The sequence below is a fragment of the Poecilia latipinna genome, unplaced genomic scaffold (genome assembly GCF_001443285.1).
Source record: "Poecilia latipinna isolate Pla-1442-1.1 unplaced genomic scaffold, P_latipinna-1.0 Scaffold572, whole genome shotgun sequence".
In the NCBI taxonomy this organism is placed as follows: Eukaryota; Metazoa; Chordata; class Actinopteri; order Cyprinodontiformes; family Poeciliidae; genus Poecilia; species Poecilia latipinna.
In genome coordinates this window covers 336444-363036 of record NW_015113188.1, presented here as the reverse complement: position 1 = coordinate 363036, position 26593 = coordinate 336444, and the positions used below count along the sequence as shown (strand labels likewise).

Below are 26593 nucleotides of genomic sequence, written 5' to 3'. Positions count from 1 at the left end.
TAAACGCCGATCACACATTTGTTCATCCTGGACAACAGGTCTTCGGGGGGGAAGGGGAGAGAGATAAAAACGCCACAAAAACCCACTCCGTCTTCTTTTATGGGCTCATTAGTAATTTAGTTTCAGATGTTTCCTTTAACTGCGCGCCTGTTTTTAAACTGTTCCCCCGGTTTCACCGATCAGCACTTATTCCCCGCTGATTAATTCAACACATCCGAAACGAAAGCCGAACATTAAAATCGTATTAGATCTCTGTAAAGGACTTTAATCTGTTGACCCTGGTGATCTCCGTTTCCCGTTGATCTTGGGTTCTAGTTACATTCACATGGCCAGCTACTGTCACTGCTTGTTTAAGCGCCACCCCTCCTTCAGTCAAGTCGTGTTTCTCCACTGACCTATGAGACAGTCTTAAAGGAGCAGGACGGAAATTCACTGAGCGCTTACTCAGTAGGAGCGCGATAAAGAGAGGTGGAAGTGAAAAAGCCCAGACAGGAAAAAAAAACACACACACAAAAGACAAGGCTTACAACCGTAAATATGTTATTTAAAAAAAAAATCAAATAAACTGTAGTAAAAATTTTAAGTTACAGAAACCTTTCATCACATGTTTTTTTTTTTTTTTTTTTTTAACAGAACATTCTTGCTAACACTAGGTGTAGTAAGAGAAATCTGCAGGCACCGTCGCTGTGGACTGGTCAGCTTTATGGTGATGAATGCAAGAATAATTCATGCTATGTGCTCAGTGATCCAGTGCACAGAGCAGGGCAACCCCTCGTTTGACCCAGTACCTCTGACTTAGCTCTGTGGGCAGCTCCAAGGCAGTCACATAATTACTGGAAAGGCCAGTGGTGGACGAACTCCCTATGGGAGAACAAACAGCACATTATCTGCATGATACAGTGTCTTAGATAATTATCTCACAGCCACAAACTTTAGTATACATTTTTTATTTTATAGTATAGAGCACCATAAGGTAACACATAAATGTGGTAAAGTGATATGTTTCCCAATTTCTATTAAAAAAAAAAAAAGAATCTGAAAAGTGTGGCATGTATTTGTGCTACAAAGTATTAGGGCAAGGCTAAGAAAAAAAATCCTGAGAATAAAGTTATAGGTGAATAAAGTTGAAAAAATACAAGTCGTAATAATACGAGAGTAAAGTTGTAGTAATTACCAGAATAAACACACTGTGGTGTGTTCCGCTACTGATAATAAACTCATTGTGATGTGTTAACAGATTATTTCCTCATTTGTAAAACCAAAGTATAACTTTAGTATCTGACGCTCAACATTCTTCATTTTACTGCAGTTATAAGACTGCTCTTTCATGTTGGAGTTTTTTATAATATTCTGACTTTATTCTGGTAATATTTCAACTATATTCTCCTACTATTTCAATGGTTTTCTCATCCAACTTTGTTCTTGTAATTTTATTTATTTATTTTGTCATAACATTTGTGTTGAACCTCCCTAGTTTCACATCCTTTAATAAAATCTAGTGCATTAAATTACCTTTAAAAATGACCTAATTACTAAGGAGCAGTGGTGGGCACACTTTCACTAATAACTAATTTTTCATTTAGCACTAATTTTGAAATAGTTAAATGTGCTTAGCTTCTCCTAAATAACATTTTCAGGATAAACTCTAAAGCATTAATTTTCTTGGCTGTTTTGTAAACTTTTAGTAGGATAAAGTTCAACATCTGTGGGGAAGTTTCGGTTATCGACTGTAAAGAATTCTCCAAGTAGTTTGCTCTTATTTATATTATTTATATATAACCCTGAAATATTAACTTTTAACTTCACAGTTCTGTTTACACTTTTGCACTTTGTGTAATCGTTTTACAAGACCCAAAGTTCAGCATTATTTGTCACACGCACCAAGTACTTGATTTATAAAATGCTATGAAATACTTTTTTGATCTAAGCCTATACAAAATGTTGTAAACGTATAAATATTTAACCTCTGAACAAACTAACGAGACAGTCAGCATGAGACGCGGGCTTCGTGCTGTGGGTGGAAAACGCAGAGATGCACTTTCAGCGGCTTCGTGAAACTCGACACTTAACTGGAGTCTATTTTGGATGAGTAATAAAACCACTTTAAGGAGGTGCACACAAACACTTGAGTAAGACCCTCGGCTACCAGGCACCACATTAAGACAGAGTTTATAACATGGGATTACATATTTTCTTTCATAAATGTCAGAAATTAGCAAATTACCACAACCACTTACATATTTATCTGCTGTGTTTGGGTGGATTTTTTTTTTGTCACTGTATAAGTACTGACCAGCTCGGCTGGGGGTCTTGTAGACGGGACAGAGGTAGATCCAGGAAGTTGCTCGACTGCTGAGGGCTTTGGGGATCAGCCAGATGACGGGCATTTGTGTGTGGAACTCCATGAGGGTGGAATCAGAGAGCCGACCTGACTTTTTATTCCAGCTGGCCCCCTCCAGGAATAGACCGTGGATGTAGCAGCCTGTGTTGGGTATTTCTCTTATCTCTGACAGGGGCTTCACCATCATCTGGAGGAGGAGGCATTGCAAGATATATGAGAAAAAGACTCGTATGTGGAAAAGTACAGGTTCCTTCACATGTGGGAAAGATACAGAGAGATCAGGAAAACAAGACATCAGGAGGGAATAAGAAGGAGTGATACAAGAAAAGAAAGGACACGAAGAAGGAAGCTAGAGGAAAATTTTCAGACAATGAAGAGAATCTAGTGTGCAGACACAAAAACACTCTTTAGGTTGCTTTCACACCAAAAATGCAACAGATGTGGCGAGTTTGGTCCCCAATTGAACCAAGTCCACCGGACTATAAGGTATCCAGACACGGAAAGAACTAAAATCAGATTCCAGATTTTTTCCAACAAAATAATCATGGAAATATGAAAAAAAATAAATAAATTCTTTGAACTAGTATTGCAAATATAGCCTGATGGACCTTAACGTCAAATCCCAGTGTTTCAATAGGAATGCTGAACTGGCGTGCGTGATTCTGCAGGGTTCCGGTGAGAAAGGCTTGTGGGAAAAAGAACCCGCTAATCCAGAACACAGGTGGGTTGCCGTTGGAGATCCATCGCTGGAAGAAACTGATCCTCTGGAGAAGGTCCGACACCCAGGAAGCCAGAGGCTTCATGGAGGGGTAAGCCTGTCGAGAGAGAGCATGGCAGCTAGAAAGCAGAGACTAAAAGCAGGAAATATGGACAAATTTGGACATTCTAAACAGAAAACAAAGTGTTGGCTACAGTATATCTCTGAAACTTTCACATTATCAATACATATCATCTATCAATAAAGTCACATATTCAGGCTTTACAGAGATTGGACAATGTTATGTGAGAATTTAAGTTTTTTCCAGTTCTCTGTGGCTTGCCTTGGCTTTCCATATGTCAGGCACTCTGTTGTTGAACAAGCTGAGGGCCATAACCTCCATGTCTGGAGACATCACAGCCGAACCTTTCAGAGCCTTCAACATGTCACCGAGACTCTGACAAACAACCTCCAACAGCCTGTTGTATCTAAAAGACAACAAATAAGAATGAAAAGCATCTTATGTATTGATCGCACTATACCAACGTTTCTGAACACATCAAAGAAAAAAAAACAAAAAACAAAAACAAACAAAAAACTGAAATGGAGCTGAAATAAACATATACACATTTTTAAGTGCTAAATATCTCTCAGTAGTCTAAAACTGAGTTTCTACTGGTTTCAGTCTGGCTTGTACAGCAAAAACAACCATCACACTTTTCAGATTTTTGTTTGAAAGACATTCAGAAAATCATTCGTCCTTTTTCTTTCACTTCATACATATGCACTACTTTATTTCGGTCTAGCACCCAAAATCAACATTGCAGTTGTAATAACAAGGGGGGAAAAAGCTCATAGATTAAAGCTTATGAATGTTTTTGTCAGACTGATCTCACCTGATGACCTCATGGACCAGCACTGCGTTTATGGCGCTGTCATACAGACCTGGGTACTTCTCAGTCACCGTATGAAGAGAGAAAGGCTGAGGGATTTTTCTAACAGTGCCGATCACAACCTCCTCCACTGTCTGAACTCAAAGAGGACACACAAACTGTCACACGTCTCTCATATTGACTGCAGGTTTGAATGAATAAGAACACACAGATGTTATTAGCACAAATAAAGGCAGAAACGTTATCAGTTGATGCCAGAACCTCATAAAATGTTTTGTCTCTAGTCGGCGTAGTGGGAGCTTGAGGCTGGAGACCAATCAGAGCGTCCAACAGGGCAAAGGTTTCATTCTGGGCAAACCGGATATTGGCGTTCTCATGGAGACCGAAGAGCTCAGGTGTATCATTGACGGGCAGATCTCGGATGTATGCTAAATAGCCCTATAGGGTGAGAGGTACAATGACATTTTACACAGTCTTCATACAAGTTACATTCAAATAACATTTTTTTAGGCGCCAATGACCTTCACACATCCTTACTCGGCACAAACCATCACAACATTGTTTATTCCAAACAGAAAGATACCAACAGTCTCACCTCTTACGTTTCCTCATTTGTGATTTTGGGGATAGAGCAAAGAACACACTTTTTATTGATGTGAATGAATTAGAGTGTCGTACAGCATTTTAAACTTCTGGTTAGACGACTGATATTTAAATAAGAGTGCACCTTTCAGGGAAGCTTAGTCTCGAAGGATTGCTTTTATGCTCCTAATTTAAAACAACACATGATCAGAATTGTGGTTTTAAATTACTGACATGCTGTGTTCGTGTTCAGATGATTGTCCTCGATGTCGCTTATTCCAGACTCGTCTGTTTGCGGCTCCAGACAACCTTCTCAGTTTTGTAAGCCAACTGATTCACTCAAATTTGATTCTGAACGCACACCATCAATCAAATGGCTCTGTGTTTATCTAACCTCGATGCCCAGATTAGAGTCGACCTGCCGGTAGACACCAGAGTAGACGTGATCGTCACTAAGAACGGCAGGACAGTAGAAGTCTTCCAGCAGAGAGAGCAGACACCGTCTGTCCCAGATATCCGTCATGTGGCCGCCGTAATTAACCGCTCCGGCAGTGTTTTTTAGAAGCTGGTCATGTGGAGGAAAAAAAAAAAAAAAAAAAAGACAGACAGATAAATGACAATGCCTACAGACACATACTTTTAGTCTCAGAGTAAAAGCAGTTCTATTTCAATTAGCCATTACAACGTATTTTGTAGGGATTTAAAGTCATAGACCACAAGAAGGTAGTGTATGACTGGGAAGAAGAAAGTGAAGGAAAAATGTTTGTTTTTTTTAATGGATTTTACAAAAACAAAAATCTGAAAGGTTGACATGTATTTTCGTTCAACTTCTTTTATTCTAATTTCACACAATAAAACTCACTGAAACTCAAAACAAGATCCCAAACGTTTAATAACTCAAGGAGCCCTGAGCAATCAATCATTTAAAAACAAAGAGTACGACACAACTGCAAACCTAATTAGACCAGAGCTTATGCAGGTTTCACCAACTCAAATGTAAGACTTTTAAACACATTTTAGGACCGTTAAGAATTAAATTTAAGACCCGATTCTCCACAGAAATGGACAAACTTCTTCCAGCCAACTGGTGATAAATTTGCACTGACTGCATAAAAGCAAGCCAGCTGGCTTGGGAAGGTATGTTAGCAGCTAGTTACTGGTAGCTGCAAGTGACTCAAGTTACAGAACGCAGTCTGAGTGCGACTCAAACTTTTGCCTGACAAAAAAGTTCCACCAGAAAATAATACATAGAATATACAACATTAAATAGTCCTGCCACAACAACATTTAATACCTGTGATTAATGTATTAATGCAAACTATTTTAAAAATACACATGTAAGACATTTTAAGGCCTTAATTTTAGATACATGACTTTATGTATGAGTTTTTAAGAATTTTTAAGGATGCTCGGACACCCTACTAGACATGACTGTTCACTTAACTTGACAGGCCAGATGAGGGGAGCAGTAACCAGAGAAGCTGGATTGTAACTTTGGAGGTGATGCAGAGATGGATAAAACTTAATAAAAGGAAACAAGCCCCAAGTGGAATGGGCTAGATCAGTCAAAAGAATGGCCCAGTCAAAGTCCCGATCTATCTTCACTGAGCTTAAGCAATATTAGAAAGAAGAATGGACAAACATTTTAGTCTCTGCACTTGCAAAGCTGATAGAGATGTACCCTAAAATACTTGCAGCTGTAATAGCAGCTAATTATTGACTTGGTAGAAATCTAAATAAATGCACACCACACTCTTCAGTTACTTACTGATAAAAATGTTTTGAAAGTTCCTTTCACTTCATATGTGATCTAATAAAGGGTATGAGTTGTTTTGGAAGGTACTATACAAGGCCCTATACAAAAATGTCATGCAAGATTTTTTTTTTTTTTTTTTTGTGGTTTAGAGAAATGACAGACACGTGTGGTCTAACCACCTTGTAAGGGATGTCCTGGTACTGCTCCAAAAACATTTGCAGCTGGTCTACACAGACATCCAGATCTTCGTCAGTGAACTCATAGGGAGTGTTAAACCCCAGTGGGCCAAACCGTTTGCGCTCCACGGCAACCCCATGGAACAGGCAGAGGGAGAGAAGCAGTTGCTTAAACTGGGATTCCTACGAAGACAGAAAGTCATTGTAAATAATTTGAACTACACCAGCCCCTTTGAATGAAACTTTGCGAACAAGACGAAACAAAAATCCAAATGAAATGTTTTAAGTAAATAATTTGGAGATGAACGTAAAGAGGGCGACATGGACCTTTGTTGAAGAAGACAGAAACGCGTCGGTGAATCTCAGGTAGGCTCTCTCCAGGTTTTCCCTAATGCCTCTTGGAGGCTCGGCAACAATCTTGGAGCCATTTCGAAAAAGGGATACTGGAATCTTCTTAAAGGGAATAATGGTTAGCCACAGACGGAAATCCTCGTGGACCTGTGCACAAAGGGCGTGGCAGTAAAAGAGTAAAAAAGGGTTCTGTTTCTATATAGTCCAAAGTTATTTTCAAAAAGATGAGCTCAGTTGTTGTTTCTTAAAGTATTGTTTTGTATGTCCTTACTTTTTTGGGACTGATGCACGCAATGAGTCGTTCCAGCGTTGGCAGCCAGTCGGGCACCAGGTGACAATTTTGGAAAATGACCCAGTGACCATTTTTCATAGCAGTCCGCATCATAGACTCAGGCATTGAACCCTGATGGGAATAACAGCAGAAGGTTAGGTAGTTTGAAAAATGGCAGGAGCAAAGTGAAAAATTGGACTTTAGGAGCGGGTAGTCTGGAGAATACTCTGATTTACGAAAGTTTAACTGTCCACACATTAGTGTAATACCTAGGGGAGGTTTAAATCGCATAAACAGGCAGTGTTCTGCAAAGTCCATTCTGAAGTGGATAGAACAACCACAATTGGAAAGTGTAGTTACTGTAGGTAAATATTTTCAGTGAAGATTCCTTTAGATTAAGGCAATAACTCACCTTAAAACCGGCAGATAGGTTTATTTAATTTTCGCTGGAACGCTACATGTGGTAAAAGTAGTTTGAAGCAATGCTTGTATTCATCCAGAAACAATCGAGAAAACCACCTCAGAATCACAAGGACGAGGTAATTCAGAAAAAAAATAGAAAGAGAAATACAGAATATACAGTCGGACTTACCTGCCGTAAAGTCAGACAGATGCCGCTAACTTTCTCTGAGAAACCCATAACATCCGCAAACTTGTAGATATCAGCAACGGGGTCAGTGCCAGGAGACAGAATAACGACGATGGGGTGGGTAGGGGACGACTCTTTGAAGGCTACAGACAGATCTGACATCTGCAGAGACACAGAACAACGTTCATATAGCAGCAAAGCCATCAAAACCATTACAGGTAAAAGTTCATTCTTGCGTTAACTTATTTTTGTGTAATTCTGTTTTGGTTGGGCATGGCCCAGTTACTGGTATCAATCCCACAGCAAGGTTGGAAAACGATACATTTCAAAACACCAACAATTTACCGTCATATTGTTCCCAATTTTTAATTTATTTAAATGAAATGCCAATGCTGGAGAGACCAAAGTGTTTTCTGCCTTTATGCAGCAGAGTACCGTCCCTCCCCCACTTGTTGCTGGTACTGCGGCTGAAATATTTTGAGTCCTGAGAAAAGGATAACATAAGCAGCCCCACTCATCACTCCTAATAAGATAATGTATTAAATTCACCTTGTTTTAAATAGTAGCATGTGCTTTTCAGTTACATTGTCGTTATATGTGGATGTTATTTGTTGCAGAGGTTTCTGTTTTCCTCTTTCTGCAGGTATGAAGCAGATGTCTAGCATGTTTTCTTATGTTCTCTAGCCTTTCTTATCTCCCTCTTCTGTTTTAACGCTTTTCCCCACCTCTTTTCCTTCCTTTTTTTCCCCCCATCATTTCCCCTTTGTTTTCTGTCTCTGTGTCCATTTAATTAAAACATGGACTTAATTCCAATTGAGATACAAAAGGTTGTTCACCAAGGAAAAATATGGATCAATCCATGTAATCAATGCAATTCACTTCCGAGGTCAGCAGAGGGAGACAAAACTTTCACAATTGAAGAATTAGAGACCTCCAAGATGCTGGTAGGGAGATCAGAATATCTTCAGAAATGCTTGAATTAAGAGGAAAGTTAAGGCTTCAGGGAGGAGAAGGGTTTTTTACCCGAGTCTCTATGAAGGGCTCGCCCAGATGAGTAGACACAAAGTCCTGCACGGCGTAAATCACGCAGTCAGGCCGCAGGCATCGAAGGACCAGCAACTTCTGGAATGAGTTTAGGCCGGTGTCCCATTCCCCTGGGAGTGGCTCTCTTTAGACACACAGACACAGAAAGCCACCTTATAAGACTTTGACGTTTTCATCACAAACAAGTGAAGAGTGCATGTGTTTGTACGGGGTTAATCTTTTCATGCCTGTGGGGTTGCTTGCTGTCAAAAATTTTCTTGAAGCCCTCCAGATGGTCTGTGAAGCTTTTTGCCAGTTCCTCAAAGTTATCCAGAGTGCTGAGGTCTAAAATATCCTGCCAGGCCCGATCCGAGAGCCAGACTACTTCTGAGCTGGTCAATTTGTGGACTGGCTCCCCTCCAGACAGCAGGTACTTCCACTCACTCTGCCATAATATTAAAAGATTCAGGGAGAGTCAGCAAGCGAACATGGGCGAGGCCAATATGAGTCTTTTACCGACTCTTTTACTTACGGTTTTGATTCTATCCTCGTTCATCATGATGCGAGCACACAGGTAAAAAGCAAACATGAGTTTGTGTTTCTCAAACAGGCCTTGGCACACATTCACGTACAGGCTGAAGGTAAAGCATTCATTGATGCTGTTGATTCTCTCCTCCACTGTGTCTGTGCGACAAACGATGAAGATATCCAACCAAAATCATAAAAATGTTTCATATTTAAACTGATTATATTAAATACACACAAACAATTCTCCACAAAATCAGTCAGTTTCGCTTTGTACCTGCTGTGTCACAGTTGGCAATAGCCTTCATGAAGATGGCAAGGAACCATTCGAAGGAGTACTGGTACATCGGGTCGAGATTGGATAACTCTGACACACAAAAGAACAGAATCCGAGCCCGCACTGCCACTGGTGAGTACTTCAGACGAACAGCGTCAATATCCTGCTCCGTATTCTTTGCTTCCAGTATTTTAGTCTGTCATTAAATTAAACCCAAATAAAAGCAAATCAAAACCAACACCAATAGCAGCTTAAAGTACAATATGGCAACTTGCAAACACAGTCATAACCTTTGAACCTTTCCACATTTTACTCCACTATAATTTGGGATTTCCATTGTGACAGACCTATAAAGTAGTGCATGTTTGTCAAGCGCATTTGTATTCAGCCTCTTATCCTTATTACCCTAAATATAATCCACAGCGACCAACTGCCTTCAGAAGTTATTGAAAGAAGTTCACCTTTATGTAATTTAATCTCAGGAAAAATCCAGCTGATTTACAAAGGCCTCAGAGGTTTGTTAGAGAACATTAGTGAACAAACAGCATCATGAAGGTCAAAAGACATGGCAGAAAAGTCAGGCAGAGCTGTGGAGATGTTTAATACGGGGTTAGGTTATAAAACAATACAATCCTGCACTTGAGGTATTTTTCAAAGAAGAATTGGCAAAGACTTTCGTGTCTTGATGTGCACATTTGGTAGAGAGGAAGGATGTTCAATTAAGGATTGACTGAGACTATGAGTGATTCACCATCCAATTAAAGACATGCTCTACTTTGTGTTGGTCTAGCACATAAAATCGAGCTAAAACCCTTTGAGGTTTGTGGTTGTAGCATGACATGATATGTGAAACTTCAAAGTTTATGGATACTTTTTAAAGGCCGCATACATAAAACATTCAGTGATGACTTCAAGATCTATCTTTCCAATGGTCGGACCTTGATCTCCTCGGCTCTGATCTTACAAGCCTCCAGCTGTGGATTTAAATCCTCATCCACAAATCTCCCTGTTGCGGAGACGAGAAGTAGCACGATCTTATCCTCGACGTCCTTCAGTTCCTGTGTCATTTGGGCGCAGCTGACTATCAGTTTGTTCTTTGCCTCCTCCACGTCTGGAAGCTCCTCGGCTACCACCCGGCTGAGCAGCTGGTCTTCCATGCCGCTGATTGAGCACAAATTGTCTAGTCAAACACAGGGACTCCAAACAGAGGCATAAATAATAGAGCTGAAACACCAGGGTAGTGTATGATGATGTCTTTAGAATAAACATTTCAGACGGGTGTTTGGTTTCAGGTGTTTGGAGTTCCAAACTACTCTGGGCTGCGGTTGCCACTAAATATATCTTGTACTTGTACTTCCCAGTGATGCTGTAATTGTTACCATTATAAATCCATAAGTTACTACTATGCTTTGTTGCTTTTTTTTCTCTCTTTCTGCAGGTGTAGAAGCAGACTTCTGCGTGTTTATTTGTATTCAGTCAAAGCTTCTTTCTCTCCTCTACTCTTATCTCCTTCTAGCTCTTTAAAATAATATAGAACGAACATTTCCAGTGTGAAACTTGTAAGACGAAAATGCTAGATTTATTAAATTTAGATGTAGATATAATACGATGACTCAGAATTACTGCTTTTATATGACACAATAGAGTTTGCAAAAGATATTCATAATTCGTGAGTGCATTCACATATCAAGCAGGTAAGTGCCCTGAATCAGTGTAATATCGATGAAAAGCCGGATGCAAAATATGTTTTCTAACCCAGTTTTGTCAAACTTTTGGGAAGCTCAACACTTTAACAGCTGCTATTTAGGAACCAGACTGACTGACAGACCATTCTCTTTGAATCCAATCCCCCCCCCCCCAGTCTCAATAATGACGCAAACGGTAATGAACAACAAAAATGAAGCTTCTCTGTTTTTTTTTTTCCCTTCTACAGGTTGAACGTGTGTGTGTTACCTGGTTGACCCACTGAAATTAATGACGGTGACGCTGGCAAAAACCTCTGGAGAGTAATGTGGGTTTGGCAGCTTCGTGGTGATGTACAACCTGAAGTCCTCAGATAGCGGAACGACTGAGTCACCCAGCCTCAGCACCGTCTTGCCTTCCTCCTCAAAGGTCTATGAGCGACAAATACAGATTAGACAGCTCCGTTTCCTGAAAATGTTGAGTTTCTGCCAACAGATGTAAGAGGATGAACATGTAACCACCTGTAGGTACAAGACAGGTTCTATAGCCGGATCCAGCTCCTCTACTACATTCTCCACCAAGCAGGGTTTACCATCAAGTATAGCATTCTTTATACCTTGGACGAATTTACTGTGACTGAGCCTCAAAACCCTCAGATCATTGACCCGCTCCTGGGTGAAAACAGCATCAACATAAGTTAATATATGAACTTTGTTAACTTTTTATGCAATACATCAACAACGCCAAGTAATTAAGGTACAATCTGAAAGACTTTACCATGTTTTTGATCCATCTGTTGGCTTGACCCTGTGGATCTATGAACAGTGTCCAGCGGGGAGAATACTGGGCAATTATGCTGTTTTCCACTGATGACGTATTACTGGGCAATCCTTCGATCTATGCACATGGAGTAAAAACATGACAATGAATTCAAAATATTCAAAATTCAGATCATTTGGAGATGTAAGCTTGTAAGAACAGGTTTGACCTAAGATGTAAAAGGAACTGAAAAATTGGTTTAAAAAAAAAAAATAAAAAAAAAATCAGCCAAAGGAATCTAAATCTATTTGATCGTAGAGCCTCCAATCACGGCCAGCTTCTGACCTTCCAAAAGTTTATCATGATAGGATCTCCTAAACTGCTGATCAAGTTAGTTTCCTCAGTGTGTGGAAGACCCAGCTCTTTGAAACATCTGAGCCATTCTTCTACTATGACTGTCCGATACTCGTCCTGAAGACAAAACCAGCAAATAAAAATGATCTTAGTGGAAATACACAGAGCTGTGCTAAAGTTACTCCCTCCACTTGTTCACATTTTGTCACCTACACAATTCAATGCCTGTAATCCAAGTTTTGATGTAAAAGATTGATTTAGAGCCACAAATCTATCCTCTAAAGTAGGCACCAATACACATGTCCTCATACGCTACCAAACTTCTGGCAAACTTACACAGAAGGGTCCAAGGTAAGTGACGTATCCTGCACACAGAAGCATGTCTCCGGCTAAATTAGAAACCAAATTATCGAGATGTATCACTGTCTCCTTCCAGTGCTCTTCGTCCTCTGCAAGCCCTTCTACCAACTGGAGAGCAAACAATAAACATGTGACAAAAGCTTAATATTTTCCTTTTGCCCTGAGCTATGAAGTTTTTTTTATGTTTTGTTTTGTTTGATATGTAAGCCTCAGTCTTTCTCCTGACCTCTTTTGCTCGGACAAGGTGAGCTTCGGTCAGTTCATATTCGTTGACCAGCTTTTCCTGCTTAGCCAAACATTGCTGGTACTTGTCCTCTAAAGGGGGAATGCTTTCTTCCACTTCTTTCAGTCTTTTCTGGCCATCAGAAACAACCTGCTGGGCGGCACTCAAGTCCTCTTCAGCCTCCTTGAGAACTTGCTGCAACGGTGTTGACAAGTCCGACAGTTTAGCAGCTCTCCCTGCATGTCTGTGAATCTTACATTTTGCACAGATACCGTTGTCAAGAGAATGCTTCAAGCAGACATTTCAGATCTCACCCATTTTGGTTCCACAGCTTTGAGCACAAAGTGATAGTCATACATGGCTCGCACCCACTGGCAGAGAGAGCTGCAGGTGACGGAAATCTTGACAAGGGCAGGAGGTTGAAATTCTTCATCGTCGATGTAGGGCTGTAGCAGACTGACAGCATCTTCTGAAATGTTGTCCTGCACAACAGGCATCAGGAGGGAACAGAATTAGTTTTAAATGCAGCAAAACTGGCAAAGGACAAATTGAAATTAAAGGATTTAAGTGCCAGCCGGAAATACAAATAAAACTTAACTACTTACTTGCTCATTAAACTTCCAATCAAATCTGTTTGTAATGTGACAAAAAATAAAAACTCCAAATGTTAAAAGCCTTTGAACATCTCGCCAAGTATTTCAGAGCACAAGGGTTAAAATAAGCAGCGGTACATGGAAATATTTATGGGTTTAACTATATCTGAGGGATCTCTTTGCTTGATTAAAGACCTGTTGAGGGCAACATCGTCTCTATGTCCTTTTATGTAAAGCATTATAAGTGGTACGCCTACTATTCCATGTACCTGTATAATATCAGTGAGGTCTACCTTGTCATAGCTATAGAGGCTCTCCAGAAACACCATAGGTTCTTGTAGGAGACCTTCAGCAGGTTCCATGTATTCTTCAAAGTTAGGCGCGTCTGGCGTTTCTGTAGCGCCCTTAACTGGTTCGATGCCTTTCATGATGCAAACTGCTGCAAGGACAAGCTTTATCTCCCGGGTATACTGCTCAGGGTCTTGGAGCTGTGAAATATATAAACCATTCAGGTCATAGCTTTAAAACGTATAGTGCAACACAGCTGCATGAAAGGTAACAAAAACTCCATGTACCTCAATGAAGCTGCTTGCATTGAGGGTCTTCAGGCTGTCGAGAGCTTTATCCAGCGTCTTCACAGCCTTGTCTATGTCTCGCTGAGCATTCACACTGATTGCCTTGGCAAAACGCTCTTTGTCTAAAACTTTTGTCTGCTCTTCTTGCACAAATTTACGAATCTCCACTGCGACTGCCGAAGTGTCCTAGTAAAAGAAAAGCCAGAACTCAATGTTCAACTGTCAGTGATAGCATTTTGTTCCAGTGTATAAAGGGCGGACAGCAAATCAGAATACCGTTATTGTATTTGTTGTTATACATGCAAGTATGGCTCCTACACTTCTGTTGACATTTGCTTACATGAATGGTCTGCAAAGCGACTTCAACATCTTTTGCAGCTTCCTCCAAAAGTGGCTGCATCGCCTCTTCCTCCTCTTGCAGCTTCTTCACGACCTCAACTGTGCTACAAAGCTACAGACCCACCATAGAATAATCATCAAGTTACTAATGCTCACTCAATGCTAATTAAACACACATAATTCATTCCTCTAATCAGTTGTTATTCGGCGCCTTGCCTTGTCAAGACAGCCGTCTATGCGCTGACGAGAACTGTTCAGCTTCTGTTTCTTGTGTTCGGTCAGATCTGTGAAGAGTTTGATGAATTCTGCGAAGGTCTTAGCTGTGATGTAGTTGCATCGAGACAGCTCCGCCTGGTACTGCGCAGTCTTCTTGACCATCTGCTGATGAATGTTCACACACATCAGGGTCTGTGGAGAGAAATTTTCGGGTCATGTCTTCTGCGGACAGTAAAGCCACACTCCTGTTTGTCTTTCAAGACGTTAACATGAATCTGACGTAGTCACAACTCAGTCGGACAGCAATAGTAAAGGGATGTAAATAACTTGACCATCATCACTGAATGAGCTTTGGTTCACACCACGCAATCAGAAGGTTTGTGTGTGTGCTTTGCTGTCACCTATTGGACAAACTGTGCCAATTTCTGTTTTAGAAGATGAACTTTCCCCCTCCAACACAAAATTATATAAATGTGCTGAATGCCAGGAAAATTAAGCATCCTCCCATAAATTACTTTCTGCATTCATTATGATCAGCTTTGTCGAAGCTGACCATAGTGACGAAACAAAGACGTGGACAGAACAGGTTCCTATGGTAGCTTTCTGTTGAAGGTGACAACTTACCCTTTTTGAGATTGACTACCTGAGAAAGAGTCAGCAAAGATCTGTTAACACCTTTCTGAAAAGACCAGAAATTTTCTTCAAAAGACACTACATGATTTTGTCATTTAGTGCCATTAATAAAATCTTCAGAGGCACAATTACTGGCCGCACTGCTGTGAATACATGAGCAGATCCTCTTTTACCAAACTGACAGCGCATTGTTTTTTCCTAACACACTTCACAAGGTTGGAGGACACAGAGAAAAGAATGTTTGACCATTGTCCTTTGCACAGTGTTATCTCCACTGATCTCTCTCTCTCCTCTACTCTCTTTTTTGTTCAGTTAACCCAGGGGTGTCAAACTCCAGTCCTGGGCCGGTGTCCTGCAACTTTTAGATGTGCCTCTGCTGCACCACACCTGAATAGAATAATTAGGTCATTAGCAAGGCTCTGGAGAACGTATCTACACAAGAAGAAGGTAATTAAACCATTTCATTCCAGTGTTTTGTACCTGTGGCACATCTGAAAACCGCAGGACAGAGGCCCTTGAGAACTGGAGTTTGACACCTGTGAGTTAACCCTAAATGTTTTTGGTAGGATTTAGGTTTAAGCCCTGAGATGGACTTGGAAGAAAGTGTTAACTCTTTCTTTCTTTCTTTCTTCATTCTTTTCTTCTCTTCCTTTCTTTTTTTTCTTGTATGAGTGCATGGTTGTTTGACCTCCATCAAACAATGCACGGTTAAGTGAATATAATCACTGGATGGACGGGATTGCTATGAGCTGACTTTGTGAAAAAGAAGAACTAGAAGTTTGAGTTTGAGAACTGAATAATAACTGAATGCAATAAAAGCTGAATTTATTATTATTATAATTTTTTTTTACAACAACAACAACAAAAAATACACAGGTTCGTAGAAAGAAGTTCACAAACCAGCTTCTTACCACGGTTTTCTTAGTCTCGGGACTGATATCCAGCACAAGAAGCTCATTTAAAGATGCTCTCGCAACAGCCTGCAGCGCCCCATCTGGCCAGGTGTCAAACCAGTCTAAGGTGCAACATTTCACCAGAGAAGGATACTGCCTCAACCACGCACGAAACCCTTTACTTGCAGGGCTGGGGAGGTAAAGAAAAAAGAAAATCAATTTGCAAAAAAATAAAAATAAAAATAACATTAGCATTGAAAAGGAAGGATTTTTTACCCTTTCTTGACTAACCTCATGCAGAGAATCAGGTGAAAGTTGCTGTGAACTCTCTTACGGTAGGCAGCCATCAGATTTTCTTCTGTTAGCTGCTGGTCCAGGTCTTCCACCACCGGCTTCATTATTTTAAAGATACGCTCTTGTTCCTCTGACGAATACAGGTTGGGAAGCTCTCCGGTGATCAAAACGTTGCAGATGTCCTCCAGAAAAAACTCCTTCTTAATCTGGAAATTGGATAACAAATAATTGACTTGCTAAAACCTTGTTCAGTAATTGCATCATTATGAATCAAAAACACAGCGACGGAGGGTAATAAAATCGTGCTGTTTACCTGAGATTCAACAAAGAGGAGTGTGATCTTTTGGTTCTGAAGACCAGCAGAGAGCATGTTGTTTTTAATATCGTTTCTCCACTCGGTCCTACCGTAGTTCTTAGACACTGCAGCCTTTAGACATTTATATCCCGATCTATATGTGGATAAATACAATGTTAGGACTGGGCCAGTACATCATACATCACACTGGTCTTTGGAAACATTTAATAAACCTAACACTAAATCCCATACATTGTAAAAGTTGAGTTGTTTTTTTTTAGAAATTCAGTACATGTTAAACTCATATATTGATTTGGTACACACAAAGATGTGTGGGATGTACTTCAAGATTGTATCTCCGTTGCTTTTTTTGTTTATAAAATACATTATAAACCATATGACCAGATTGATAATGTTTTAGTATAATAATACTATCTTATGGGTATAGTTTATCCTACTTAAATATGGGGACAACTGCTGAATTGACAGTTGTTGAGTAGACAGTGTCTACTCAACAACTAAAGAAACTGACTTTTCACAGAGCTCTATATCCCAGTGTATTAACTGAAAGTTAAGTGGAAAAAAAATGTAGTTGGAAAGTTAATAAAACTCCTATATTACACTATTCCCCACCTTAATCTGTTGATATTTATGTTTTTGTGTGTGTGTGTGGTAATACAGACTAAAATTTAATGCAATCTGCAACCCTGAATGTACTTTAAATAATAAAAACATGACAGCTTGTTTGACTCTCACATATACGAGGCAAGTCTGGCAAGTGTCTTGCGGCCACTGCAATGCCCTCCGAGCAACAGGGCGTGGCCGAGGGGCTGGCGCAAGATGCGGTTGATCCGACACACGTGTTCAATGCCGTCCATAAAAAGTCCCAGTGGCGCCTTGACTGGGCTGCTTTGATTGAAGCCTTCAATGTACTGCTCCATCACTTTTTTGAGCTAGGCAAGGAAACGCAACATAATTTGTAAAATATCACATAATATTTCATTCACAGTGGAAAAATCCATTATATACACAGCACACGGATGCATACCTAAAATATACCCCAAAACCAACTGGTACTACTCACTTCTTCCTTGTCTTCTATAACTGCGTAGACTTCCTGGTCAGATTCAGGAGACATGAAATCTCCAAACAAAACAGGAGAGGAGGGTAAGACGTCTTCAATGGCGCAGTCAAACTTGTCGATGAATACCCTCAGCAAGGTGCTGAACCAGTCCCTGTCGCTAACACAAACCAGGCGGTCCCGAAAAACCCGGCAGCTTTCGTGGTACCACAGGCGTAGCAGCTCAAATTTATCCTTTATACACAGCCCAAAAAAAAAAAAAAAAATGCAAGGATTCAACTTTTATATATTAGCTTAATGCATTACAACAAATCTGAAATTCATCACAAAGATGTAGAACCATTGTAGAATCAATTCAGTAATTAATATGTGACGTGGTAATCTCTAAAAAGATTTAATAAGCACCTTTATAGTGTACGCCTCAGCCATCAGTATGCCCTGAAAGACCTTGGACAGGTCTCGGAAGCTGAAGGTGTAATGGCACTTTGCTGGAGTCGGAAGGAGGTGAAGAGTTACGATGGTGTAAACTTTAATAGTGGCATCAACAAGAGACTCCTGCAGTCCCTGGGCAATTAGAATAGGTCCTGATAGAAAATAAAAGAAAAAGGGATGCATAAATGAAAAAACTTTAAAATCTGCCTTTTTTAAATCAGTACTTAAAAAAGGCACTGAGATGAGTTTAGGAGGGAGCCATATTAGTTACAATTATCCTACATATGCAGTTAGAACTGCAACTAACTTATTTTGGTAACCGATTATGTTTCAGAACATAATCAAAGGCAACACATACTGTATCAACACAAAATGCAGGACACCAGTCACATAAAATAGTGTGATGTGTATTACTAAAATGCCCACAGACCATAGTAACTACTTTTAATCATGGCTTAAAATGTATTGATGTTTATTGATCCTCTCATTGAACAAACATTGAAAAACATAGTAAAAAAAATAAATAACATTCCCAACAATATGAACAGTTTTTTTTAAGCATCAATAATTGGAAATTTATGATGACAACAATAAATAAAAAATCTTATGATAGAAAATTTATCATGATACAATAAATGCCCACCCCAGTATGCATATGCATAACTTTACTTTATATAGATTATTATATTACAAGTAGTAATCTGTTGGGTGTATGTTTGAAATTGTATTCATTTTAACATAAACAAGAGGTTTGACTCACCCATCCAGCTCCCAAGAATGGTTGAGAAAATTGTTTTCATCGAGTCCTCCAAGCCATTAAGGGACAGAATGTTGAAATGCCGCGTGAAGCGCTGAGTAAAGGCATTCTTGTCTCCTCTGGAGGTACCCATGGCACAAACTAAATTTATATCCACCAAGTGATTAAACGTTCCTGAGCAGGAGTAGCAAGAACACACAGGAGAGAGTGAGTGCTATCTCTCTCTCTCTGTCTAATTTCTTTCATTGGACAAATATCTGAAGAGCTAAATCCATAATCATCTAAGAAAACATACCTATCAGATCTCTGTCATACCAGCCACCATGGCATAGCCACTGCCTCAGAAGTTCAAAAGGAGTCTGATCTCTACACATTTCGGACATGGGCATGTGGAGGTCATCAATGAAGTAGATGAAGTTATCCCCCATTTTAGGTCCAAACACTCCTTTCCGCCTGAAAGGTTATGCATCTGATAAAGAAGTGGTTGTGTACGGTGCAAGTTCTTACATGCGTTTTGTTTTGTATAATCGTCATTAGTTTAGCTTAGAGTGTCAAAAAGAAAGCGGATAGTTACCTTGATACCTGAAAATCTGTTTAGTTTTATGGGAAGAAAATGTTCTGTTTATACCACAAAGATTTTTAAAGGTGCTAAAGGTTTTATTATCGAAACGTACCTTTTGCTTAGTTTGCTTTCAAAGAAATCTTGAGTCTGACTCGCCGAGGTGCTGACAGAGAACATGAGAGCATGTGTGATGAATTCATCAGGCATGTTCCTCATCAGCTTGTTTGTCATGGTCAGGGTCTTTCCTGAACCAGAAGGCCCAACACACAGCAACTGGATCACACAGAAAACAGAACAAAAAAAAAATAGATACATAACAAATACAATCTGATGAAGTTTGTTCTATTTGCTTTAGATTTTTTTATGTTTTCTACCAAAAATGTTTCAAATTCTGATGTAGTTTGAGAAGCACACTAACAGGTTTCCTGTGGGTCAGCAACAAATCCATCAGGAAAGACATTCTCTCCGTCTCAGGGGTTGGAATAAATATGTCCTCATAGGTCGTGTGTGTAGTGAAGACAGCACTTTTTGAATATTTCATCCAGCTGGCCCACTGCACCTAAAGCACAGGAAAAAAACAGATAACTGGAGAAAAACTGTTCTTTTGTTTTCCTCCAGCTATTAAAATTTCACGGTTTAGACATATATGTACTTTTTTCCCCTCGTCTTCAACGTCAGGCCTGTAGTCGTAAACTAGACCTTCCTCAGGAAAAGATAGTTTGATCTAAAAAAAAAAAACACAAGTATAAAACATCTATATTTACATGTAATTTCATCACTAAAACCTCAGACAATTATAGTGACAATTCAAAACAAATTCTGGGAACACTTAGCTTTTTAATACCAGTAGCACATTCATTTAGTGTTTGTTTTTTTTGTTGTTTTTTTTATGACGTTTTCACTCTCCAGACAAAACAAGGCAAACTAATATGACCTGTTCTGCTGCCATTTTGTTTCGGAGCCAGTCGCTAAAGCCTTGTTGGCTGGCTCCGTCTCCAGTGGCTCCAACGCTCCAGACCAGAGAAAAAAAGAACCAGGGTTCTATCAGCTCCTCGACATGAGCCAGTTCCTTTTGAGACGGGGGCTTCTCACCCTAAAACAAAGCAAAGACCACAACAGTGAGCTATAATCAACAATACTCAGGCATGCAGGACAATCAAATAGCATATTAGTGAAACTGGATTTGGAGAAATGAACATACAAACCTCTTTAACGTGGTAGGAGCTAAGAAAGCAATCCATCAGTTTAAGAAGACTACAAGTAAGGTTGCTATCCAGAGAAGGGATGATCTCGTTCACTGATGAGCGCACAAATGAAATCGAGTCCTGTACACATAGAGGGGGAAAAAAAGGGCATAGGATGGCTTTGACTATCATTAGGTGCTGTAATAAAGGAGTGTTAAAACGACTCCGCTCTCACCAGCAGGAACCTGGAAAATAGTGAGTTCATGTGCTCTGCGTATTGTGTCAAAGCCTCAGGAATATGCTTCAGCCAGCACTCTGTGAAGTAGGAGGGCTCTAACAGATTGGGCTCCAAGTAGACCATACCACAGCGAGACGCAGTAGTCGGAGATGCTCCTGCCAGGTCCTGCACCTCAAACATTATGGTCATTTCCTGTTGGGTGGAGAAAACCAGGGGATGTGTTAATGAGACTAGAAGGAGAAAAACAATGTGGGAGGAACTTCACACTTAAAGAAAGTTGAGAAAGAAAAAAAAAAAACTTCGTACATCAGTGAGATTTATCACTTCCCCACAACTTAGGTACAGTTTCTTGTTGTCATCCAGAACGGTGTTCAAGCCATCCATCCACTCCGCTTCCAGAGGTCCATCTAACACGTACCACTGTTTCTTTTTGTCAACCGCTGCTGCTCCCTCACGGAGAATAGCCGGGAGGATACCATCCTTCCTACATGATTTGAAATAAGTCAGCGTTTGAGTCAATTTTTTGAAATTATTTGTAGCACACACTGTGTCTGAAGGACACTGTTACTACCAGTGCTGGTTGTGAGTCTTGTAGTTTCCGTAGAGCTGTGGCACCGTGATGGATTTGGGGTTGAGGACATGAATCTGGACAGCCTGGTAAACGCCGCCCCGAGAAGAGGGCTTGCCCTCCAGAGCCGTTAATGCAGCAGCCAGAACCTTGTAGCACTAAATAAAGAGTTCATGAGGAGAATTAGGTTCAGCTTTTAATGTGCGTGTCCTTTTGCAATCACAAACTCAAATAGGTTTATGGGGAAAAATATGCAAACAAATTTTGCATTGTTTGCGATAAGCTAATCCAACAAATGACCCAACACAACGAATAATATAAGTGGTTTCTCCAAATTCAACTCAAAGTATCACCTATAGTTACTACTGACGTTTCACATTTTGTTCATGTCAAGCATCATCAGTTCTCGGTAAAGCAGCCTAAATGTGATTTATAGACAGTCATCAGTTTCTGAAGAATCTTAACTCAAGCATGATGGTAAAAAATGTCCAGCTAATATTAAATATTCTGTAGTTTGAATGATGCAAACCCAGATTTTAAATAAAGCAAGTCAGGGAACTATGATCAGTTCCTCCGAGATGTTGAGGTGTTTTTTGTAATTGTTGCGGCACCTTCTTCAAAGATTTGCGATGGAAGTTGCAAATTTTTTAAGCTTTATTTTTGTCATACTTAAAAAAAACTTGAACTTGTTGCACATAACTTTCCAAAATAAAGACTTGATTTTAACAGTTAATATTCAATACGTAAATAACATTTTCTTTAAATAGCGCCCTTAGTACAAATAAAATCATGTTGCGATGGGGGAGCCAAAGTCCAAAAGAAGATTTTTGTATTGGTTATTCAGCTTAACATGAAGTGTATAAGCAAATCCTACAGAACATCTCCAAATGGTTTTGGGGGAAATTAATTAATTAAATAAATATTACAGTTTTCATCTTGGGATTAGTGAATATCCAGTGAAGTCCAAGTTTCAGCTTCTCCTCAGAGAGTGACATTAAGACTGCACTAGTGAATGAAAGTAGGACTTAGTGTTAAAATTAGACCAAATATTTTCAATATTACATTTGTTTTCCTATTTAAACTTTCCTCATTAAAATTGTTTGTTGTGTATTGGAATCACCTAAACAAATTTGAATTCTATAAATAGACACAATTACAGGTAGATGACTTTTATTGCCATAAATAAGTGTTCATGCTTACTTAACTTTTCCCCATTTTGTCACATTAGAACCAGAAGCATACATGTATTTTATCAGCCTTTTTGTGTAACAGACCAACACAAAGCAGGAAACCTGAAGAGGAAGGAACAGCATAGATGGTTTTCAAAATATTTTTGACTTAATTAAAAAGTAGAAGTATGGTGCGCTTTTGTTTTCAGTAAAACAAAGATGTTCCAAATTGTATCTAAAAAAAAAAGAAATAAAAATTTAAACCATCTATTTTCCTTGTCTTTCACAATCATTCACTACTTTGTGCTGGTCAGTCACGTAAAATTCCAATGAAATACAAGTTGATGGTTGTAAGGTGACCAAACTATGAAGAATTCAACCCCGTAAACCTCAATACTATTGGTACTTTTAGAAGGAACTGTACCTTGGTTTTACCGGATGCAGGAGGCCCCACCAGCATTAGACCGTGTCTCACCACAGTGGTCTGGTACAACTGAAGGCATTTGTTGATAAACCCTGAAATGACCACAGGGCCATTACAAACTCGCTCCAAAAAGACAGGACAATCCTTGGAATTTTTGCCAATCGAGACACGAACCAAACTCATCTTTGAGGTTCTTTGCTTTGCAGATATCATGCAGGGACTCCTCTAGAACGTCATAACCCATGGGCATTTGTGGTGTTTCAAGGAAAAGATCCCTGAGAATGGCATTAACGAGTTCCAGGTCGTTCTGCGAAAACTGTGGCATGCTTACTTCTTGGATGGCCTTAAGGCAGATTGACCCCTGACAACAGAAATATTAAGGACAGTAAGAATCTTAGTTCATGACAAACTAGAGCTGCACAAAAGAAAAAAAAAACAAACCTCATTAATGTCGGGGTTGTCTCTCCTCAGATTTCCAGCTACAGAGATCACAGCCTTCACAGCTCTTATGTCAAAATAATAGTGGTCCTTTGAAATAAAACCAAAAGTGAATCTTTTATTTATTTCAAAGATGAAACAAAAATAATGAAAATTATATAAATTCATATCTTTTCAAAACTCAAACCTGAGACTCTAGCTGGTCAAATAAGAGTTTGAAAAATGTATCAATCTTCTTGGAGAGGGCTTTGGCATCCAAAAAGCCTAATGAATACAAGGAGATTGCTGCAATCACATCGTATTCAGGGATCACCATGGATACGGGGCGGAACAGATTCTGCAGGGAACGTCAAGTCATTTGTTGAATCCAACCAACTTTTTCTCAGTGATACATAGTTATTTGGATTTCAATCATGGTCACATACCTTCAGATTGACGGGTATTTTATTGCAAGGAGTGTGACCAAAGTTCATGGTAAAGAATATGGCACAGGAAGGGACTAAAGGAATCTCCATTCCATCAAATACAAAATTCTCAGCCTAGAAAGAAAAAAAAACAGTGACTATAGGGTTAGGGATAGGCTTAGGGTTAAGTAACCGTAACCCTGTCCTATTATTAACAGAAAAACTAGCCAACAGATTAATTCTAAACTTTACTGATGTTTGTCAGCAGAAATGACTTAATTGTTCACCTTATAATGCAAGAAGCAATATTTTTTAGCTGCAGATGCGTCCTTTGCTACAAATGATGGAATTAAGCATACACTGACTAAGGGAATGTTGTTATTGAATTTTTGGAAATAAGATGTTTATTATCTTATTTTTAAAAAACAAATCAAATCACTTGATTATTTGCATTTTTAACAAATGTCTAATTTGGTATGAAATGAGCTCTGGTGCTTCCAATAAAAATCTGCAGAATGTGCCAGTTTGTGTCAGCCCATCAACTGATTTATTGTCAGAACAAATCGACAGAATTTTCTATTACTGAAATAAATGTTAGCTGCAGCCCTGAACGACACATGATTCTAACAGGAAGATGAATGTAAATAATCAGTGCATTCGGTTTTTGCCTGTTGCTGTTGGGCTTTTTGTATTGTGGAGATCTGCTGTGCCACGACAGAGAGAACTTCCACATGAACGCGAGCGATGTCATCCAAAATAGCCCAAGCACCCGAGCTGTAAAACGAAACAGAAAACAAATCTTACGTGAATGACGGCATGTGTCGTGCTTTTTCATCATACTCTTTCACACTAGCTCGCCGTTTTCTTTTTTTTTTTACCTGGCTACCCCTTTAAGAAACCTTTCTACTGCAAAGGATTTGAGTTTATCGGAGCAGTTGAAAACCACAGTGTGCATGGCCAGAGCATTTCCAAGATCTTTAATGGTTTCTGTTTTCCCTGAGCCTGTTGCGCCTGCGACCCCGCCTCCCAGCTTGCGATGCAGCGCTTCTGTAAGGCTGAGGTAGCATCTAGAAGAGCCAGAAGCTGGGAGTTAGTGGTTGCGCCGTGTAACAAGCAGAGTGCATCGGTAAAACCATCCAATTCAAGCACTACCTGTTAGTGAGTGGGGTGATCACCATTCGTCTAGAGTTGCCAAGATATTCATATCCGTATAAGAACTCTGCGTTCATTGCATGGATGTGCAGCTCCTCGTTTGTCCAGTAATATCTGCAAATAAATGTAGGAGTCAAATAAATTATATGCAACAATGCCAAGTGGTAAAAGTGTGTTTGTTGGTAAAGTAAAGCAAACCTAAGCTGGCTGATCCACTCAAAGTCGTTGACGGTTGAAACTTTCTGCTCCACCAGTTTGGAAACGACATCTTTTGCGTAGACTTCAATCACAATGAGGGAGGACAGAACGGCCTGCTGCATCTTAGAGACGTCTCCCCTCATTAACCGCACTAAGTCAACAAGCTACATAAGCAAAACGATGAAAAAGGTTAGAAATAGTCACGTCTGCATGATGTTCAGAAGAACAGCTCATTAAAAATAATGTAAACTTAAGTCAACGAATTGCGGCTAATCAAACAGGTATGTGGGTTTAGTGCTAGTGAACCTGATTCTGTAGTACAGGAAGAATTTTATTCAAGAGTCTCTTCTCCAAAGCTTTAGACACCTCAGCAGTCCAGAAAACCAGAAAGCTGGCAATCGCCACTTGACCAGGGCATGAAAACACCCACTCAACATGTGGTTGCTATGCAGGGAGAGAGGGTGAATATGAAGCTTTTAAAAGTGCTTCAGTAAAACTAAAATATCTTGTTAGACACAACAAAAAAATAATCAACCAGCTTACCTTAGAATAACCTTCGAGAGCACTCTCAATGCTATCCCTCAAAGTGGTCTTCATGGACTTTTCTAAGTCCCTAAGCCAGTTGTCCACATTCCCAGCTGCCGATACTGGTGGCAAGAGTTGGACTTTTTCTTCTTCTTTAGAATACATATGCGTGATCTGTAGGTCTGACTCAAACTGCAGCTACAGGCAAATAGAAAACTTGGTCACTGATCCTTTTCTTCTGTTGTGGAGTACTCCGAGAATCAACAAAGCAAAGCAAACCTGTGAGATGTTCTCAAAGCATTTGTGCAGTTGTTGTTGTATAGCAGTGGGATCTTTGGACTGGGATAAAATCTGCAGAAGCTCAACGTCCGACAGAAAGAAATACCTGCATACAAAAGTTATGCGCAACGCAAACAGAATGTTTAGTAGTCGGTATTGATAATATAGTGCACCATTATGTAAATGCTTTGTTATGACGGAAAGCAATTCTATGAAGCTATTCTCAAGCTAAATGCATGTCACACTATTTAGATTTATATATCAATAAAAATTTTAATGTTTTTTTTTTCCTTAGCCAAAGCTTTGTCTTGGCCTATAACTGATAAACCTCACAAAATTCACCAAAGTTTCTTATTGTAATATGACAAAATACTTGCAAAAGTGTGGAGAAAACACACACACACACACATATATATATATATACACACACACACACACATATTATTCAATAGTATTAAGATTATCATTCAAGAAGGTACTTTAA

The 26593-nt window shown here is 39.6% G+C and overlaps 1 protein-coding gene across 1 annotated transcript in view; it reads right to left on the bottom strand.

Annotated features, from left to right (window-relative positions):
• Positions 1-629: 629 nt before the first annotated feature.
• The window catches only part of dnah1 (dynein, axonemal, heavy chain 1), a 37083-nt gene continuing 11119 nt past the window's right edge, over positions 630-26593 (bottom strand). The window contains exons 23-77 of the mRNA XM_015041896.1: positions 26110-26215; positions 25849-26028; positions 25612-25749; positions 25306-25469; positions 25108-25221; positions 24834-25022; positions 24624-24729; positions 23977-24090; positions 23739-23888; positions 23555-23641; positions 23288-23474; positions 23114-23205; positions 21524-21678; positions 21259-21436; positions 20950-21144; positions 20736-20855; positions 20465-20623; positions 20183-20254; positions 19949-20089; positions 19643-19803; positions 19264-19421; positions 18972-19142; positions 18185-18363; positions 17783-18013; positions 17455-17651; positions 16717-16852; positions 16401-16609; positions 16128-16299; positions 14584-14775; positions 14369-14479; positions 14029-14214; positions 13747-13941; positions 13175-13342; positions 12864-13055; positions 12614-12745; positions 12269-12394; positions 11942-12061; positions 11686-11835; positions 11435-11595; positions 10420-10642; positions 9482-9677; positions 9212-9363; positions 8928-9124; positions 8680-8824; positions 7660-7818; positions 7068-7199; positions 6773-6943; positions 6449-6628; positions 4908-5078; positions 4193-4369; positions 3935-4065; positions 3382-3526; positions 2950-3156; positions 2294-2528; positions 630-861 (exon numbers count right to left, since the gene is read on the bottom strand). Of these exons, the coding sequence (XP_014897382.1) occupies positions 740-861; positions 2294-2528; positions 2950-3156; positions 3382-3526; positions 3935-4065; positions 4193-4369; positions 4908-5078; positions 6449-6628; positions 6773-6943; positions 7068-7199; positions 7660-7818; positions 8680-8824; positions 8928-9124; positions 9212-9363; positions 9482-9677; positions 10420-10642; positions 11435-11595; positions 11686-11835; positions 11942-12061; positions 12269-12394; positions 12614-12745; positions 12864-13055; positions 13175-13342; positions 13747-13941; positions 14029-14214; positions 14369-14479; positions 14584-14775; positions 16128-16299; positions 16401-16609; positions 16717-16852; positions 17455-17651; positions 17783-18013; positions 18185-18363; positions 18972-19142; positions 19264-19421; positions 19643-19803; positions 19949-20089; positions 20183-20254; positions 20465-20623; positions 20736-20855; positions 20950-21144; positions 21259-21436; positions 21524-21678; positions 23114-23205; positions 23288-23474; positions 23555-23641; positions 23739-23888; positions 23977-24090; positions 24624-24729; positions 24834-25022; positions 25108-25221; positions 25306-25469; positions 25612-25749; positions 25849-26028; positions 26110-26215 (8737 nt within the window). The 3' untranslated portion in view covers positions 630-739. The remainder of the gene's footprint in view (positions 862-2293; positions 2529-2949; positions 3157-3381; positions 3527-3934; positions 4066-4192; positions 4370-4907; positions 5079-6448; positions 6629-6772; positions 6944-7067; positions 7200-7659; positions 7819-8679; positions 8825-8927; positions 9125-9211; positions 9364-9481; positions 9678-10419; positions 10643-11434; positions 11596-11685; positions 11836-11941; positions 12062-12268; positions 12395-12613; positions 12746-12863; positions 13056-13174; positions 13343-13746; positions 13942-14028; positions 14215-14368; positions 14480-14583; positions 14776-16127; positions 16300-16400; positions 16610-16716; positions 16853-17454; positions 17652-17782; positions 18014-18184; positions 18364-18971; positions 19143-19263; positions 19422-19642; positions 19804-19948; positions 20090-20182; positions 20255-20464; positions 20624-20735; positions 20856-20949; positions 21145-21258; positions 21437-21523; positions 21679-23113; positions 23206-23287; positions 23475-23554; positions 23642-23738; positions 23889-23976; positions 24091-24623; positions 24730-24833; positions 25023-25107; positions 25222-25305; positions 25470-25611; positions 25750-25848; positions 26029-26109; positions 26216-26593) is intronic.